At 45.4% G+C, this 19,873-nt stretch overlaps 1 protein-coding gene and 1 long non-coding RNA gene across 2 annotated transcripts in view; one reads left to right on the forward strand and one right to left on the reverse strand.

The window, feature by feature from the left end:
• Positions 1-1,489: 1,489 nt before the first annotated feature.
• LOC124142936 (ras-related and estrogen-regulated growth inhibitor-like) overlaps positions 1,490-19,873 on the reverse strand; it is a 32,683-nt gene continuing 14,299 nt past the window's right edge. Inside the window, exons 2-4 of the mRNA XM_046511695.2 lie at positions 5,209-5,265; positions 4,640-4,713; positions 1,490-2,854 (exon numbers count right to left, since the gene is read on the reverse strand). Coding sequence (XP_046367651.1) covers positions 2,441-2,854; positions 4,640-4,713; positions 5,209-5,265 — 545 coding nt within the window. The 3' untranslated portion in view covers positions 1,490-2,440. The remainder of the gene's footprint in view (positions 2,855-4,639; positions 4,714-5,208; positions 5,266-19,873) is intronic.
• Positions 6,598-18,183, forward strand: LOC124142937. The gene is made up of 3 exons (XR_006862229.2): positions 6,598-6,716; positions 10,228-10,308; positions 17,291-18,183. It is a non-coding gene; the product is annotated as an uncharacterized LOC124142937 (long non-coding RNA).

Here is a 19,873-nt window from a genome sequence, read left to right on the forward strand (position 1 = left end):
GGTCCCCGGTTCACAGAGCACAACACTGGCACGTCCGTTGACCTGCGCACACCTATCTGTGTGAATATTAAATATAAAGATATCCAGATGTCATGTATATATATATATATTATGTTAATATAAAACGTCAACGCCAGAGAATAACCAATCAACTATCTGCATTCCATTGGGCGAAAAAGGCATGTAACAGTTCATGTTTGCAAATGTTGGCATAAAACGCGATCGGCATATTTGTTCCTTTTAAACGTATCCCGATCATGAGTTAAGGGTGTTAGCATGTGTGTATGGTGATGGCTGTCATTTTATCATCTCTTTAATCGTGTGAAAATTATATAAGAGAATCAAAATATAAGTCTTTGAAAGGCATTAAGAGGTGATACACATAAGGAAGAAAATTTATGGATGTCAACTTCTTTATTATGAGGAACAAAACGTTTCGGAGAAAATGCTTACTCATCAGGTGAATGGAGGAGTAAGCATACACTCCGAAACGTTGTATTCCCCCAAGAAGTTGACATCAATAAATTCTCTTCCTTAATCAAAATACTATAGTTTTTGTTTTTTGTATGATCTGGTAATCATATAGTCATAGTAATCATATGGGTATAGTGTTATATATTGCCGTGTTTAGATCCGATGATTTTGCGTTCGGATCTCAGAATCACCCTTGTTTTGTCAACACCGTGTCCGTGGGTTTCACCAAAGTGGTAATTAAACGTCTAAGCTCTGCATCTCTCTGGTCTTTCCTCCAACATCAATCTGACAGCCGTGACATAATTAAATACTGTTCAAAGGAGCACTTAAACCAACTTACTCCATTTCACTTGCAAACACAATGTTGGGTTTCCAATTCATATGTTTCTCGTATCCTTATCTAGTGGATACAGCGTCTGCCCAGACAGAGGAAGGTCGGTGGTTCGATTCCCGGCTGTGCCATACCATAAAAACGGTAAAAGATGGTTCTTGTTGTTACCAGCATTCGTCCTGAGTAGTGCAGCAGCCCCACACACGTGAATGCATATGGCCATATACGTGCAATAATCTTGAACGTGACGTTAAACCCCATTTCATCTCACCTCACCTCTGACATCATCACAGCTGATCGAATTTGTCTTTTTTCACTCTCCTTAAACACAGAACAAAGGAAAGTAGAGTGGCGTGTCCATGATTGGTGCAGTACATGCGATTCCTGACAGCAAACTACAATCACTGCACCAATGTGGCGCCCTGTGGGACGTCAGCTTTCCAGAGAAACCAACGAACCAAAAGTTTCCGACACGAATTGAGACTTGATTGTGTCAGTAACGTCCGTGCGCCTGACCATCCATGAGTTAAGGACTGGTTTCCGGAATGTCAGCTCGATAACTTTCCCTCAGATTGAAAACCAAATCATTCATAGTCAGTGGCATTACGCCAACAGTCTCATAAAGAAACAGGTTTGTTTATTGGATTTTGATCTTTCACTCGACACGAAAGACAGATGCAATCATATTGTCTGAATATTTTATTGTATATTTGGTATACACATTTGTTCACATAGGTTATACATAATTACGTCGTGAGTCTGGCCATGGTATACAGTAATATAGTAAGAACAGCATGGGTTGTTGCACGTGCAGGAATGTTAACTCACCTGATCAGTCAAGGTAATACACATGGTCCAACATGCACGTATTGCCAATGACGTCATTGCGTACAGTGCGTGTGTAATGTTTGTCTGCACGCATTGCCAATGACGTCACTACGTGCAGTGCGTGTGTAATGTTTGTCTGCACGCATTGCCAATGACGTCACTACGTGCAGTGCGTGTGTAATGTTTCTAGTTGATTCTGGACGTAAATAAATAAAACTTCTGACAAAAGACCCGAAAGGAAAACCGTCTGACAATATGTACATACATTTGAAGTCGACAGTGTGGTCACATGAACTACCCGATCAACGCAGGTGCGTGTCATTGTTGTCAACATCGCTCAGTGTGACACGTGTCATCCACGTCAACCCCCAAGCCTACCAATGTACATGAGTGTGTTATACACTGGGTATGTCTTTCGCGTTTACCATGTACAGAAGGGTCATTTCGTTACGACTGCCATGCTGTGTGCTTTACGGCAACCTCCAAGATCACTTGTTGGAAGAGGACAGGTGCCTCGCCCTCGGTGCAGCTAGCAGAACCAGTTATCATTGAAACACTGTAGGTACGAATAGGACTTGCGTTCTTAGCGCTTCTGACTTATCACAGATGTTCATCCACATATAGCATAAATTCGTCAGAAAACGTTCAACTTTTCACTGGATACAAGGGTCAAAACACCCGCTTCGGCAGGAAAGGACTTTCCAGCACTTCTCGCCGTTACCCAGAGACACGTGACCCAGACAATGACGTCACTTCCTCTCTTGCATCACAGTTTATCACAGTTAAGAGTGTCTACAACCCTTGCATTCATGTAGTGCTGCCTATCTTATTCAGCATCCTATTGAATACGTGACGGACTTGTTGTGCACTACTTCTCCGTCGGCCTTTGTTCTCTATCATTTTCCTGCGCCGCACTTCACGATGTAGTTCGTGGAATAGTTCGGAAATGTCTGGGCCGCCATCACTAGCGGAGGTCTCGAAGAAAGCACAGGCCATATCTTGGGCCAGAGTCTGGCCTTCAGTTGTCTCCACCTTGCGTTCATGTAGCAGGTCGACTTTGTTGCCCACGAGCACACACTGTACATTGGTCTTCTTGAGGTCATCCAGGTACTCCTTCATCTTAACCATCTCCTCAAAGCTCTGGCGGTCGTTGATGGCGTAGACCAGCACGAACCCGTCCGCCCACCGGACAGAGCCTTCCCTGTGTATGGTATCCTCCTGCTGAAAACAGACAACATCAGACATCAATTCATCCATTACTGGAGGTCCACACACGTCTGCCCTTCCCTACATAGTTCAAAAACAGGAATAGAGACCATCCTGGCAAAGCCTTTTTCAAATGTGATTATTTGGTTGCATGGAGGGGAATTCGTTTTAACACAGTTAACCCAGAATGTCAAAGGTCCGGGTTAGACTGCCCACATGAGTGTCCGCCTCTATGACACGGCAAAATAAATCTTTCTCACACACACAGACACACACCGTCCACCCAAGGGCTTTTTCCAAGTCTATAATTGTTCAAACTGTTCCCATACAACACCCACAATATATATTATATAAACTTGAACCATACTAAAGATCTCTTAATACGACCTATAACCCAAGGGTCTACTCGGCATATGAACTCGGTCTTACTGCCAAAGGATCTCAAACGATCAACTATCCTGGGAACTCCTCCTCATACGAACTTACTACCCATGGATTTCCTCATACGAACTAAACACCATAGGATCTCCTCCTCATACGAACTAACCACCCAAGGATCTCCTCCTCATACGAACTAACTACCCAAGAAGCTCCTCCTCATACGAACTAACTACCCAAGGATCTCCTCCTCGTGTGAATTCGGCCCCACTACACGTGGGTCAAACATATCATGTACATGCCTCAAGGACCAAGACCAAATTGCCTTGTGTTTATGTGGCCTGTTGTGTTATACATAACATACATAATTAAGAAATACCCACTCAGTTGTGTTCGGATCATAAAATGTTTCTTAGTCACGTGACGCTTCTCAAACAGACTGATTTGTGTCTGTATATGCGTCCCGTCCATTTTATTATGTGTGGTAGATGAATGTTTAACCAAAGGAACTCCTTGAGACCGCCTTTCCGTTTAATTTCATATTATGGTATTTGTCTATAAAACTTCATCTAGAATCTGACTTTGCGCCAGTAAACTACTTTGACATATGTTTCTGTGTAAGTCGTGACGTTTTACAGCAGCCGCTGCCGAGACAGATGGAGGTGAAGATGGAGGTGAAGATGGGGTAATTGGGAGGAGGGGAGACATGGCAGGCATGCGGGCTGGAGGCTGAAGAAGCTTTCATCAGCACCAAAACACTGGGGGCACCAACAGACAGCCACATACCATCCTACCAGGCAATCATTACAATGCTTCGTAGGGTATTTCCTAAGTGATATATTTGTCTTTCATCTGGTATCAAAACATGAGCTAACCGTTTGTAGAGGATGTACATGCCAGTGGCGATGTGCTGTCAGTGTCTGTTCACGTATAAGTGGGCAGTTGTGGGGATATATGACCGACTGGTAGTTGTCTGCTTTCTGTTCAAGCACTGTACATGTTGGTCAAACCTTAGGCAATGCAATTTGTCACGCCATCTTTGAAACACAAGACAATTACTGCAACTTCGAGGAATACAATAGTCCCACATGTTCAATGTCCATTGAACATAACGGTCGTCTGAGATTGCCTAGACTTTAGCTCCATCTATCACTATCCGCTTAACGAGTGCTATTCACCTAAAACTAAGTGCAGCTATTGATGTTAAAATAATTAAGTGCGAGAACGGGGTCGGGAGGGTAGCCTAGAGGTTTGAGTACAATGTGTGAAGCCCTTTACAGGTGTTCCCCAGCATGACACTGCGGGAACAAAAGGTCATTCACTCACTCACTCACTCACGTTTTGGAAATTTATCAAAACTGTTATTTCGGTTGTGAATAATGATCAGCAGTAACTACAGTTAGTGCACACATGGCTACTTACAATTCCAGCTGTATCCAGTATTTCCATCAGAACAGGCTCGTCGTCCACGTTGGTGGGGTGTTTATACGTGCACTCTGCAACACACGACGCCATCATACCATAGTCAGAACATGGCCAAAGGAAGATAGTTCAAATAAAGTGTTCGATGATAATTGTATGATGTATGTATGTATGTATGTATGTATGTATGTATGTATGTATGTATGTATGTATGTATGTATGTATGATGTATGTGTGTGTGTGTGTATGGTGTGTGTGTGTGTGTGTGTGTGTGTGTGTGTGTGTGTGTGTGTGTGTGTGTGTGTGTGTGTGTGTGTGTGTGTGTGTTACCAAGCCTATTACAACCTGAAAACCACAATGCCGTCACAGCAGACTGGAAGTGCACTTCACACGTAAGTTTATACTAATCAAATATGATTCTACATATTTAGATGAAGATATTAGTTCACTTCAAGGTACATAATAATAAAAGCGAATATCAAAGAAAATATGTATCTTTAGCTGCAGCATCCTTGAGGACTCGGTGTTGTAAACGTTGATTCTGTGTAGATAGTGGATACAAGACTTACCTAGAGTCGGGTCGTACTCCCATATAAACCTCTTGGTGAGGAAACGCACAACCAGCGCTGGAAGAACAAGGATTTCATGTAACAGAAGGTCAATCAGAGGTCACAGAATAAGACACGCGTACCAAACATATAGAGAAGTATGGACGTTAAGAAGAGATGTTTCCAATGTGTACCAATTAATGACCAAACTAACAACCAATCAAATGTCACTACAGAGTGTCTTTATTCTTCTCAGCATATGCTGCACGCGATTTCCAAACTTTACACGCCCGTCCTGCACGAGACACATGTTGTCGAGTCATGGATCTATGACGTCGCATGTGATGCGTTAATGAGCGTCGATTCACACAACATACCGGTTTGTTCGTTTGTGCGTCGAACCAATCGAATATCTCCTGAACATGAGTATTTTTACATGTATTAACCAATATGTACGGTATTCGCGTTACTTTTGTCGTTGAGTATATTTGAATACATCGACAGATAAAACTGTGTGATACGGTTGCAGTTGTGTTGAGAGGCACCCAATCAGACTTGTTGAAAGTTAGACAGGCGAACTATCTGGATGGGTAGACAAGCAACATATCTAGGTGGATAGACAGGTAACATATCTAGGTGGGTAGACAGGTAAAATATCTAGGTGGGTAGACAGGTAAAATATCTAGGTGGGTAGACAGGTAAAATATCTAGGTGGGTAGACAGGTAAAATATCTAGGTGGGTAGACAAGTAGTTTTGTGGAAAGACATTGCATATTTTAGGGTTCACACACTTTCATTGGTTAGGTGGAAATAATAGTAAACATGTAAAGCTCCATATTTTCTTCTTATTTGACATACAGTAGCTTTGGTTGGTCGGCTAGTGGAAAAGTACTGCTTATTCTTTAGTGCAGGATGTTTACATTTTATTACAGTTCCATATATGTGTTTAGAAAGGTGAAAGTTATATTTTGTTGGTTATTTGTACTTCTATCCATTTATTCTAATCCATCAAAGATAGAGCGGTCGGACAAATGAAAAAAAATTTAAACTATTTTTATTTTCTGATTGTGTGTTTTTGGCGCCGGCTAGTCGAATCCGTAAACCAAAAATTAAAAAGTGTTTCCCAAGCAGACACAGACATAGAGGCAGACTGGGCGATATCTGATCTGTTTTCACTAATTAGCCTCCAAACGTCACCCTCCAAAATAGAGCACGTGTATTACCAGTAATCTGTGATGGTTAGTAATAAATCTGCTCCTTAAAGACCTGTGTGTTTCAGAAAGTCCAGCGCGCCAGCACACGGCCTCGTTGTTCCCCTCGTAACAGATTTGGGTTGCCAACTTACACAATCTCTCAGCGATAAGACCTACGGGATCAGAGAGGTGGTAAGGTGTCACTAATGTCGGAGATGTTCCCACATTAGGGAGTGTTGTCTAGACGTGGCTGGGGACGCCGGGGTGGTCGACGTAGAGTGAGGGGAGACGCCTTGACCACGTGGGGGCAGCCACGAGGGGCCACAACAAAGACGGGTAATGATCTGGCGTCACCTCAGTGATCGATATATTTACTATATATAACATCCAGCCCGCTACAGTAACTGACGTCTTCACATATTCGGCATGACTTAATAAATCAGATTGAAGGATCGTCTAGCTAATGTTGAATAGCCGTATACCCTGGTTCACGGAATATTCATTAAATTGTATATCCAGTATAAGTGAGTGAGTGAGTGAACATTGTCTTACGCCGCTTTTAGCAATATTCCAGCAATATCACTGCTGGGGGGCGCCACAAATGGGCTTCACTCATTGTACCCATTGGGGGAATCGAACCTGGGTCTTCGGCGTGACGAGCGACGCTTTAACCACTAGGCTACCTCACCGCCCCATATCCCGTACAAATAACATAACATATACCTGAATGTACAGTTAGGTATGGGTGCGTTGTGAGCGAGTGTGTGTGTGTGTTTGTGCTTGTATCTGTATGTCTATGCGTATGTTTGTCTGGGGCTGGGGCTGGGGCTGTAGTGGGTTTGTCTGGGGCTGGGACTGTAATTGGGTTTGTCTGGGGCTCGGACTGTAGTGAGTTTGTCTGGGGCTGTGTCTGTAGTGGGTTTGTCTGAGGCTGGGACTGTAGTGGGTTTGTCTGGGGCTGGGGCTGTGGTGGGTTTGTCTGAGGCTGGGACTGTAGTTGGTTTGTCTGGGGCTTGGACTGTAGTGGGTTTGTCTGAGGCTGGGACTGTAGTTGGTTCGTCTGGGGCTGGGACTGTAGTGGGTTTGTCTGGGGCTTGGACTGTAGTGAGTTTGTCTGAGGCTGGGGCTGTAGTGGGTTTGTCTGAAGCTGGGACTGTAGTGAGTTTGTCTGAGGCTGGGATTGTATTGGGTTTTTCTGAGGCTGGGGCTGTAGTGAGTTTGTCTGAGGCTGGGACTGTAGTGGGTTTGTCTGAGGCTGTAGTGAGTTTGTCTGGGGCTGTAGTGGGTTTGACTGAGGCTGTAGTGAGTTTGGCTGGGGCTGGGGCTGTAGTGGGTTTGTCTGGGGCTGTGGCTGTAGTGGGTTTGTCTGGGGCTGGGGCTGTAGTGGGTTTGTCTGGGGCTGGGGCTGTAGTCGGTTTGTCTGGGGCTGGGACTGTAGTGGGTTTGTCTGGGTCTTGGGCTGTAGTGGGTTTGTCTAGGGATGGGGCTGTAGTGAGTTTGTCTGGGGCTGTAGTGGATTTGCTCTGCTATACCCTATTACATTTCTTGAACTGCTTAGAAAATGGCATGCAGATAAGTCTGTATCTCAGACCCTAGAGCATAAATTTAAAAAAGAATCCAACTCAAGTCTGGAATGGTTTGGAAAGTCTAGATTGCCTTAGCTATAGCTAAAACTAAGTATAATTCTGGGCTTCATTTGGATTTTATTTTGTATTTTGTAGATCTATATTTTGAAATAACATCACTTTATTTCTGGATAAAAATTTTAGTCTTCATGCAGATACGCATTGTTCCCAGGGGATGATTATCACACGCTTCACTCATCTTATTTAAACAATGCATCTTCATCATTTAGGTTCTGTCTGTGAGGTAAGATTCAAGTCTAACATGACAGATGTGCAGAAACACAATATTGTCTTATCACCTCTAATGTGTACACACAATATATAAGGGTGGGGTCGTCAGGTAGTGGGTTTGTCTGCAGCTGGGACTGTAGTGGGTTTGTCTGGGGCTTGGACTGTAGTGGGTTTGTCTGAGGCTGGGACTGTAGTGGGTTTGTCTGAGGCTGGGACTGTAGTGAGTTTGTCTGAGGCTGGGATTGTAGTGGGTTTGTCTGAGGCTGGGGCTGTAGTGAGTTTGTCTGAGGCTGGGACTGTAGTGGGTTTGTCTGAGGCTGTAGTGAGTTTGGCTGGGGCTGTAGTGGGTTTGTCCGAGGCTGTAGTGAGTTTGGCTGGGGCTGTAGTGGGTTTGAATGAGGATGTAGTGAGTTTGTCTCGGGCTGGGGCTGTAGTGGGTTTGTCTGGGGCTGGGGCTGAAGTGGGTTTGTCTGGGGCTGGGGCTGTAGTGGGTTTGTCTGGGGCTGGGGCTGTAGTGGGTTTGACTGAGGCTGTAGTGAGTTTGTCTGGGGCTGGGGCTGTAGTGGGTTTGTCTGGGGCTGGGACTGTAGTGGATTTGACTGAGGCTGTAGTGAGTTTGTCTGGGGCTGGGGCTGTAGTGGGTTTGTCTGGGTCTTGGGCTGTAGTGGGTTTGTCTAGGGATGGGGCTGTAGTGAGTTTGTCCTGGGCTGTAGTGGATTTGCTCTGCTATACCCTATTACATTTCTTGAACTGCTTAGAAAATGGCATGCAGTTAAGTCTGTATCTCAGACCCTAGAGCATAAATTTAAAAAAGAATCCAACTCAAGTCTAGAATGGTTTGGAAAGTCTAGATTGCCTTAGCTATAGCTAAAACTAAGTATAATTCTGGGCTTCTTTTGGATTTTATTTTGTATTTTGTAGATCTATATTTTGAAATAACATCACTTTATTTCTGGATAAAAGTTTTATGCAGATACGCATTGTTCCCAGGGGATGATTATCACACGCTTCACTCATCTTATTTAAACAATGCATCTTCATCATTTAGGTTCTGTCTGTGAGGTAAGATTCAAGTCTAACATGACAGATGTGCAGAAACACAATATTGTCTTATCACCTCTAATGTGTACACACAATATATAAGGGTGGGTTCGTCAGGTTGCATGGCGTGTGAGTTTGATAACGACTCACAAGGACTGATAACATGGATACAAGTTTCTCAGACATGAATATTTAAATGATATTTCCCACTGGGCGACAGGAAGCTCACAACACAAAACGGTCCACTAACTGGACACCGTCCCTGTACAATTATAGTGCGACCCCAACCAGTTAATGTAATTATAGTTCCGATATGAAATGATGTAAATAGCACATTGGCTCTTCCGTGTGATCACGCGCGTTACTTCCTGGATCGCTAAGTCCCACACAAGATAATATCAGACCTGTAACTATTGCACGTGCAAGGCGTGCGAAAACAGGTGTCGTCTTTCAAAGAGCAAGACTGCTCCCGTTGCCGCATTCCTGTCGCTACCAGTCAGTATAGCCGCCCGTCCGGGATTTCATCTCCCAACCAACACAACAACATACAGAAAATATCTCCTTTCATCAACAACATCATTGTGTGTCTTTTACCATCGTCAGAATAACTCGGTTTGAGGTAGTGGGGGCCTGTTAACAACACAGACTGCCCTGGAAATACCTAGGGTATATAACCCATAGCCAATAATTCGACATTACTGCCCATGCAGCTAAAGACAATCTTCACCCAAATCTGCAGTCTGTCATGCGGCCCCTAAACAAATGCATCCACTACAGCTCATGCAAGTCCATAATATTTGGCAAGTCTTGATTATTGCAGTTTAGCAGAGACCATATAATAGATACTATATGGTCTCTGAGTTTAGGAAGAGAGTCTCTGGGCTCCTCTTAATTATATTTTATTAAGGTAATTTAACAACTGCTTTTTCTGTAAAATATTTTCATTTCAGAGACGAGATGTTTGTCTACCAAATCTGCAATTTCATCGTTTACAAGTAGAGATTCTGGTGGTCGTGTGCCTATTTCATACAGTCAGTATTAATCCTTTAAACGCCATCTTGTAAACAGGGTATGAAAGGGGCGGCAACCATTGGTGCCATCTGCTGACTTGCTAGGTTGCCCCCGTCGCCGCCCCTTGACTGCAGACGGGGTGGAAAGTGTACACAACCACATGCAAATCCCCTCACATAAACATGTGGTGAGGGGCCGAGTTGCCTCTAATCACCTGTTGGAGGTCTCTCGGGATGGGGATATCAGCAGGTATCGCCGCGGCTTTGATGGGGGCCAAAGGGCGGTCATCTTCAAGAAATCTATTTGATTGAGCTACTCGACATGTTTACGATGTGAACCAGAGCAGACTTGCTATATCAAACCCAGTCTCTTTATCAGACTCTCTACACTTCCCCCTTACCTCTAATTAGAGATTTCGCTATATCAAACGTACTGACAGCCATCCCGATAACCTCCACGGCCTGGAGTAGTCTCCCTTCGTAACCTAGCATGGTTGCCATAGCCTTCAAGGTGTTTTCCCTTCAGTGTATTTTTTTCAACAACACGCGCTTAGCGCTGACCTTGCACGTGTAAGTCTATTTACGCGGCATTTCATTTTTTAAAAATGTAAAACATTTCCGACAATACCTCTGCAGCGTGAGTGATTTATGACCGGAACTCCAGCTAGCATGCACAGTACACCGCTATACTTATGCAACGGGTGAAGACGTTGTAAATGTGTGAACTAGAGATATCGTATCTGAGTCATCAAAGTGGTGTTTACAAGACAAACTGTGACCAACAATTTGCCCGATAGATTGACAAGATCGTAGTGTGAACAAAAACAGAGAATGTAGTTGTCAGTTTTGCATGTTGTTGTTTGTTGTTTAAAGCCGCACTCAGCAATATTCCAGCCATATGACGGCGGTCTGTAAATAATCGAGTCTGGACCAGACAATCCAGTAACTGACATCATGATCATCGATCTACCAACCTCTTACGACAAGCTTATTTGGCTGCTACGGCAAGCATGGGTTGCTGAAGACCTATCCTACCCCGGATCTTCACGGGTACAGTTTTGCATGTAACCCTCCTTGCCTAGCCCCTTGCAGTAGGGCACTAGAAGCGTTGGTATGGGCTGGCGGACAAAGTGTCAAAAGGGGCGCATTTGTCTTGGCAACACGTGTTCAGTAATCGTGGAATTTGTTGGAAATATATCACCGAAATAGTAAGTCATTGTGATTGTTTGACGTACAACTATTACATTTCCCATGTACGGATGTAAAACTGGGGAAGTGTTAGGGGGAGGGGGGGTTGCACTGGATCCACGTATGATCACGTGTGTCATGAGGACTCGGGTACACGGGTAAGTCTCCCACTGCGCCCTGAACGCCGCGGCTGAGAAGGGCTCACAGTCCGGACAGAGTCGCATTCCAAACCCTCACCACAGAAAAGTCGCCGTCATGAATTCACCCACCTGCGGGATCAGCTTTAGACTCGGACTATAGTAGTGTTGGATCAACTTGTAAGGAACCGCCATCAATGCACTAGTAATGGTGTAAGGTAGTACAAGCTTATTATACCCAACTATGAAAGAAACAAGGCCGTTTGATGTGACGTGGTCATAAACCACGGGTTATAGACCTCACTACAACCATGTCATAAAAAAATCATCGAGGGGTAACCGTGTGATTGATTAGCAACTCATGAAAACAGCGGAAATATCTCGGCTACAGTGCTTGCAACACCAAGATCCTCTCTCAACCACAGTGTACGCAACACCGAGATCCTCTCTCAACCACAGTGCACGCAACGCCGAGATCCTCTCTCAACCACAGTGTACGCATTACCGAGATCTTCTTTCAACCACAGTTTACGCAACACCGAGATCATCTCTCAACCTTCGTGTACGCAACACCGAGATCCTCTTTCAACCACAGTTTACGCAACACCGAGATCCTCTCTCAACCACAGTGTACGCAAACACCGAGATCCTCTCTCAACCACAGTTTACGCAACACAGAGATCCTCTCTCAACCACAGTTTACGCAACATCGAGATCCTCTCTCAGTCACAGTGCACGCAACACCGAGATCCTCTCTTAACCACAGTGCTCGCAACATCGGCACGCAACACCGATAGCCTCTCTCATCCACAGTGCACGTAGCACCGGGAATACCGACACCAGACATGAATTTACATCAGATAGTGTTATTGGGTCATAAACTCAGGGAAATGTCATAGTTACTGGTTCGCGTTAACCCATGTCAACGTGTGCGGTAGTCAATACGTTGTCATTCACAGTCCTGTCCTTTCATCCCTTACACGAGCAACTTAATAAGGTGAACACGGCAATTACTACAACATTCAGCCAAGGGTTTGTCATTTATGGGCCTGTACCCAATTGATGAGATCGCTGCGGTCAGCAGGGTCACTCTCAGCGATATGCGCCTGCTAATTAGGGCAGTAGGACGCAGATGTAGGTCAATGACCTCTCGCTTCCACGCGAGATCACACCTTCTTCACCTTGGACGCCGTTTCGCTAATCATTTATTATTAAAAAACATGATCCTTATTATATCATAATTTCGGAGCTTTAATATCATAAATCTAATTCCTAATATCAAGTATAAAGTATTTATTCATTGAAAACGATGCTAATTTCACTGTAATTTTTCAGAGACATAGTAATAATGATTGGTTTTTGTGTCCACAGGAATGTATGTCATTTTGTTAAAAGGAAATTGCATTTGTCCCGTAATGGAATGTTTCTGCAATAAATATTATCTTAACTTATAGTGAAACTGATATTATTGTTGAATACTCAAAGCCTTTGTGATATTATTATTGATAACACGCGCGCTGACTTCTCCATTCCACCAATTACCACACGTGATTCTTCAGCCCTAGATGACCACCATCTTTTTACTGACCATCCTCTTCTTACTGCTCACATCTCTCCTCCCCAGTGCCCGTAGTAACATTGCTGGAATACTGAGGGTTGTAAAATCATACTCACTCACACGCTTACCACCTTCCCTCACCCCACCCTTCCCTCTCGACACCCTTCCCTCTCGACACCCTTCCCTCTCCCTTCTCACCACGTGCACCCTACCCTCTCCCTCTCACCACCCTTCCCTCTCCCTATCTCCACCCTTCCCTCTCCCTCTCACCACCCTTCCGTCTCCCTATCTCCACCCTTCCCTCTCCCTCTCACCACCCTTCCCTCTCCCTATCTCCACTCTCCCTCTCCCTCTCCCTCTCCCTATCTCCACCCTTCCCTCTCCCTCTCACCACCCTTCCGTCTCCCTATCTCCACCCTTCCCTCTCCCTCTCACCACCCTTCCCTCTCCCTATCTCCACTCTCCCTCTCCCTATCTCCACTCTCCCTCTCCCTATCTCCACTCTTCCCTCTCCCTCTCCCTCTCACCACCCTTCCCTCTCGACACCCTTCCCTCTCCCGTCTCACCACGTGCACCCTACCCTCTCCCTCTCCCTATCTCCACCCTTCCCTCTCCCTCTCACCACCCTTCCCTCTCCCTATCTCCACCCTTCCCTCTCCCTATCTCCACTCTCCCTCTCCCTCTCACCACCCTTCCCTCTCCCTATCTCCACCCTACCCTCTCCCTCTCACCACCCTTCCCTCTCCCTCTCACCACCCTTCCCTCTCCCTATCTCCACTCTTCCCTCTCCCTCTCACCACCCTTCCCTCTCCCTATCTCCACTCTCCCTCTCCCTCTCACCACCCTTCCCTCTCCCTATCTCCACTCTCCCTCTCCCTATCTCCACCATACCCTCTCCCTATCTCCACTCTCCCTCTCCCTCTCACCACCCTTCCCTCTCCCTATCTCCACTCTCCCTCTCACCACCCTTCCCTCTCCCTATCTCCACCCTTCCCTCTCCCTATCTCCACCCTACCCTCTCCCTCTCACCACCCTTCCCTCTCCCTATCTCCACCCTACCCTCTCCCTCTCACCACCCTTCCCTCTCCCTCTCACCACCCTTCCCTCTCCCTATCTCCACTCTTCCCTCTCCCTCTCACCACCCTTCCCTCTCCCTGTCACCACCCTTCCCTCTCCCTATCTCCACCCTTCCCTCTCCCTATCTCCACTCTTCCCTCTCCCTCTCACCACCCTTCCCTCTCCCTATCTCCACTCTTCCCTCTCCCTCTCACCACCCTTCCCTCTCCCTCTCCCCACCCTTCCCTCTCCCTCTCACCACCCTTCCCTCTCCCTCTCACCACTCTTCCCTCTCCCTCTCACCACCCTTCCCTCTCCCTCTCACCACCCTTCCCTCTCCCTATCTCCACCCTTCCCTCTCCCTCTCACCACTCTTCCCTCTCCCTCTCACCACCCTTCCCTCTCCCTCTCACCACCCTTCCCTCTCCCTATCTCCACCCTTCCCTCTCACCACCCTTCCCTCTCCCTATCTCCACCCTTCTCTCTCCCTCTCACCGCCCTACCCTCTCCCTCTCGCCACCCTTCCCTCTCCCTCTCACCACCTCTTTTCTTCTTCTCCCTATCTCCACCCTTCCCTCTCCCTCTCCCCACCCTTCCCTCTCCCTCTCACCACCCTTCCCTCTCCCTCTCCCCACCCTTCCCTCTCCCTCTCACCGCCCTACCCTCTCCCTCTCCCCACCCTTCCCTCTCCCTCTCCCTCTCACCATCCTTCCCTCTCACCACCCTTCCCTCTCCCTATCTCCACCCTTCCCTCTCCCTCTCCCCACCCTTCCCTCTCCCTCTCACCGCCCTACCCTCTCCTCTCCCCACCCTTCCCTCTCCCTCTCCCCACCCTTCCCTCTCCCTCTCACAGCCCTACCCTCTCCCTCTCCCCACCCTTCTCTCTCCCTCTCCCCACCCTTCCCTCTCCCCACCCTTCCCTCTCCCTCTCACCACCCTTCCCTCTCCCCACCCTTCCCTCTCCCCACCCTTCCCTCTCCCTCTCCCCACCCTTCCCTCTCCCTCTCACAGCCCTACCCTCTCCCTCCCCCCACCCTTCCCTCTCCCTCTCACCACCTCTTTTCTTCTTCTCCCTATCATCGACTCACCACCTCCGTTTTCCTTGCCGCCAACCTTCCTTTCCCGTTCTTTCTCCCCACGCGAACGTTATTTATTTCTGCAAGCTGTTTATCGCCTTAGTCTCATATTGTGTACGATTCTCTGATGTCGACCTTTACAGTGTGATTGCTCACACACATACTTCACCTGCCAACATGTCACTGAAACAACACGTTATGTATCATATTAACAAGGGAGATTAGCCATGATATTTTAGATGAAACGTGGCGTCCGCACACGTGTCTGCAGCCAAGAGGGATGGCACCTACACAAACAAGACACTCACCTGTCATCAGCCACCGCATTAACACAAAAACACGTCTTCACATAATTTATACCAGAAATAATATACTGGTACAGGGTCTATGCGTATACTTCACAGTTTTTTTCAGAGCTCGAGATAAGTTTCGTATTTGCGTAAAATATGTAAACTTAAATACGCAGACAAATCAAATCCCAGTCTATCAGATACGCAACAAATACTATAAAAAACGCTATTAAAATAAAATTAATGCTTATATTACAACCATTAGACAAAACGATTTAGTATATTAAAACTGTTAGATAAAAAGATTGTGTATCAGCTGGTCGGAAAATTCACTTACCGACAGATACATTCGGAAAAGCTTGTGCGTCAAACATACTGATAGATGCCAAATGAATTGAAAAGCACACCTTGCCTAGTTAATGTACAACACTTCTATCTTCAACACTCGCTGATTGGTGCTACAGAAAATAGCGTCTTTCTGACAATGCTAGGTTTTGCAAAAAATATGTCTTCCCGGAGAGTGAGCCGCAAGCAGAAGCAGACGCAGACGGATGAACTACTATTCATTTAGATTTAAATGATTTAAGGGGATTGTTACGAAACAGGTTTTCAAGTTAAAATACCAAAATATCAAGAAACAGGTGGGTAAAATATTTTTGAATACACTCTAGAAATTGTGGATATCCAATCAAAATCAAACCTCTGGGTAAAATACCCAAATAACCAAAAGCTTATCTATAGCTCTGACTGTTTGCTTGTTTGTTTGTTTGTTTGTTTCGATCCACGCACTTGGGATACGATGCCATGCATCAACCAAGTCAGCGACCCTCACCAACCGATCCCGTTAGTCGCCTCTTAGGACAAGCATAGTCGCCTTTATCGGCGAGCATGGGTCTCTACTATGGTGTACTGAAACAATGTAATGAGCGAGCGATGAGAGTACGACATCAATTAAGGATGTAGTCAACATTCAACAATAGTTGTAAGGAGTTGCAAGAGAATGACTTTAAGATGCTAAAGCATCCATGGCGGGTAGTTGGTCGAGACGGAACTGTCTCTCTACATAAACACCCCTCGCAGATGCACAGTTCCGTGAAATATTATGATTGATATTTTTTATGAAACAATATGTTTTGAAGTCCCATGGTGTAACAACATAATATATGCCACATCAGTTCAAACACAGACAGCCTCGCAAACACCTTGGGCGCACGTGACTTGAGTCCATATATTACACAACCCGAGTATATTTACAACCTTCTCACATTATTAATGTTACGTCATCTGGACGCACCCCTGCCCCCCTGTGCTAGTCTTTCACACAGTCCCTGAAACAAATATATGCAATATAGTCCATGCAAGTCTATAATAGTTGGCAATATCTTGATTACTGCAGAAAATGAAGAGAGTCTCGTGGCTCCTTTTTTATTATATTTTATTACGATAATTGAACAAATGTTGTTGTTTTTTAAGTCTTTGAAAGGCATTTAGAAGTGATACACATACATTCACCCGATGAAGGAGTAAGCATATACTCCGAAACGTTGTGTTCCTCATAATAAAGAAGTTGATATCCATAAATTCTCGCCTTGATGTAACTGGTATACTGTTAAAAGCGGCGTTAAACACAACTCACTCACTCACTCCCATAAATTCTCTTCCCTAACTGTTTTTTTCTGTAAAATATGTTCATTTCAGAGTCTAGATGTCTACCCTCGTGCGTGTGACAGCAGGGCGTTCACCCGTCCCCCGGGACTCTAGACACACACTATATCCCACTCACGCCCACCCCCGGTAGCGACCACAAACATGCATGGCGGTAAGGAAGCAGGCTGTTGGGGAACGAAGTAACTAAATTAACCTGACTGAATTCCACCCATTACTTTGAAAACTGTATTATTTACTTGGCGATTACCTCATGCTGAAAGCATTTTCGAGTCAGAAATTAGCGAAATATTCAGTCTAATTAGGTTGTTTTGGCCGAAGAATAGCAGTTATTTAACGGGGTTATCATTGAGCATCTGTATCTCGGTACGCTCCCCGCAGTGAGTCGGGAGATGCATGTATTGCACTTGTAGGCTCAGCTGCGACGCGTGGAGCCCAGCGAGCCCTGATACAAAGACTGAATATTACCACCCACAAATTGATTTAATTTTAAAAATTCCATGTCAGTTGCAGATCCTGTTGCGAGGTTCGACACATGTGCAGCCACGCCATGTACATGACGTCACCGAACGCTGCCATCAATGTCCCACTTCACAGCGCCTCCTAGCCTTGCTCCAAGGCTGTACTGAATGATAAGTCCATGGGTGTAATGTAATTCTATCCTTATATGGGGCCAGTCTAGATAAGCGGACAGTCTAAAGATGCCGGTCTCTTATAGGGACAACTTGTTCAGCACATCTTATTATTTATATAATCTAGAAATAATGATTTAAATTAATAATTAGAGACTTGCACAAGTCTAAGCGTCTCCCTTCAAGTCAGGCTGTTGACAGTATACATTATGAACTCAATTTTTTATGGGATTAAACTTAATTTCCAAAAGATTAAAGAGTGTGAGAAATGTCAAAGACGAAATAAAAGAATGCTGAAACCCCAGAAGGTTCTTTTGCATATACTCCATTACCAGTCTGACATTTATAGAACACGCGTGAACATCTGGGAATAATATCACCTAGCGTTTTAATGTTCAATAACTGAGCAAACGAGCGGCTATATTTATAATGGGACTATGTGTATGAAGCAGCGGAAGTTCATGTAGGAGGGGTATTGATGGTTGTGTGAGAGATGCTTGCATTAATATAAATATATAGAACAAAAAAGTAAACTGTGAATGATTCTGCTACATGACGTTCTGCAACCCATCACTTTATCCCAGTTTATTTGTAAGTGTGAGTAAATTAATTACTGGTCTGGAGCCTCATAACGCTCCGGGGTAAATAAACAACAACGAATACCGAAAGTGCTCATGAAGTGCCATATTTTCTAAATCGACCATCTTCCTGCATAGCTACACCACGAGCATCCGTCTGAACGAGAGAGTGCTGCATGGTAGCATGTCCCGCTAATTGCACCAATAGCTTGTTTATAAACAGGGCACACTCCCCAACTGTCTGTTTAGTGTTTGTTAGAATCATCGCGATAACGGAAATCATGTTTGCTGGTTCCCCCCTCGAGGAGTAAACAAGCGGAGTCTAATGCAATTACATTGGAAATTGGCTCCGAGGATGGTACTCTTTTTCCCTTCAGGTCCCCAAAATATGCCGCTGGAATGAAGCAATGCATGTTGACTTGGAAAACTGTACGTCAAGTGCTCCGCTGACACTCGTTACTAACATGCAGTATGGACTTATTGTCTCGTGATGACGGCGGGTCTTCATTATGTACCTCTACTGCTGCAGCATGTAGTCTCTTGCACCAGTCAAAGGGGCTTGGTTTTTTTGGTGTTTAAAACCGCACTCAGCAATATTCCAGCTCTATTATGGCGGTCTGTAATAATCGTGTCCGGACCAGACATTCTAGCGATTGACATCATGAGCATCAGCGAGCCTGACCAACCGATCCCGATAGTCGCTTCTTACGACAAGCATAGTCGCCTCTAAAGACAATCATGGGCTGCTGAAGACCAATTCCAACCCAAATTTTCACGGGTCCTGTAGACAGTGACTAATGATACACAATGTATAGACGATGACTGCGTGTCCAGGACAGCAGACGTAATTAGACGTAAATAGATTTGTTTTGTTTTTCCCCATCTTTACTGACGATAGAAAAACCACGATTTAACAAGAGATGTAACAAGAGTGAGTGAGTATGGTTTTCGTCGCATTTAGCAATATTCCAGCAATTACACATTGTGCTGATGTGGGGAATCGAACCCGGGTCTTCAGTGTGACGATCGAACGCTTTATCCACTAGGCTACCCCAGCTATAACAAGACGACGACCAGATCTACGTGACGATAGAAGGTGAGACTTACTTGACAAAAACATGACGGCGACCAGATCTACATGACGACAATGGGTGAGCCATACTTGACAAAAAGACGGCGACCAGATCTATGTGACACAGTGGGTGAGGCCTACTTGACAAGAAGACGGCGACCGGATCTACGTTACGACAGTTGGTGAGTTCCTACTTGACAATAACAAGACGACGACCGGATCTAGGTGACGACAATGGGTGAGCCATACTTGACAACAAGACGGCGACCAGATCTATGTGACACAGTGGATGAGGCCTACTTGACAAGACGACGACCAGATCCATGTGACACAG

Source organism: Haliotis rufescens, unplaced genomic scaffold (genome assembly GCF_023055435.1).
Source record: "Haliotis rufescens isolate VD_foot unplaced genomic scaffold, xgHalRufe1.0.p SCAF_6, whole genome shotgun sequence".
NCBI classification, from domain to species: Eukaryota; Metazoa; Mollusca; class Gastropoda; order Lepetellida; family Haliotidae; genus Haliotis; species Haliotis rufescens.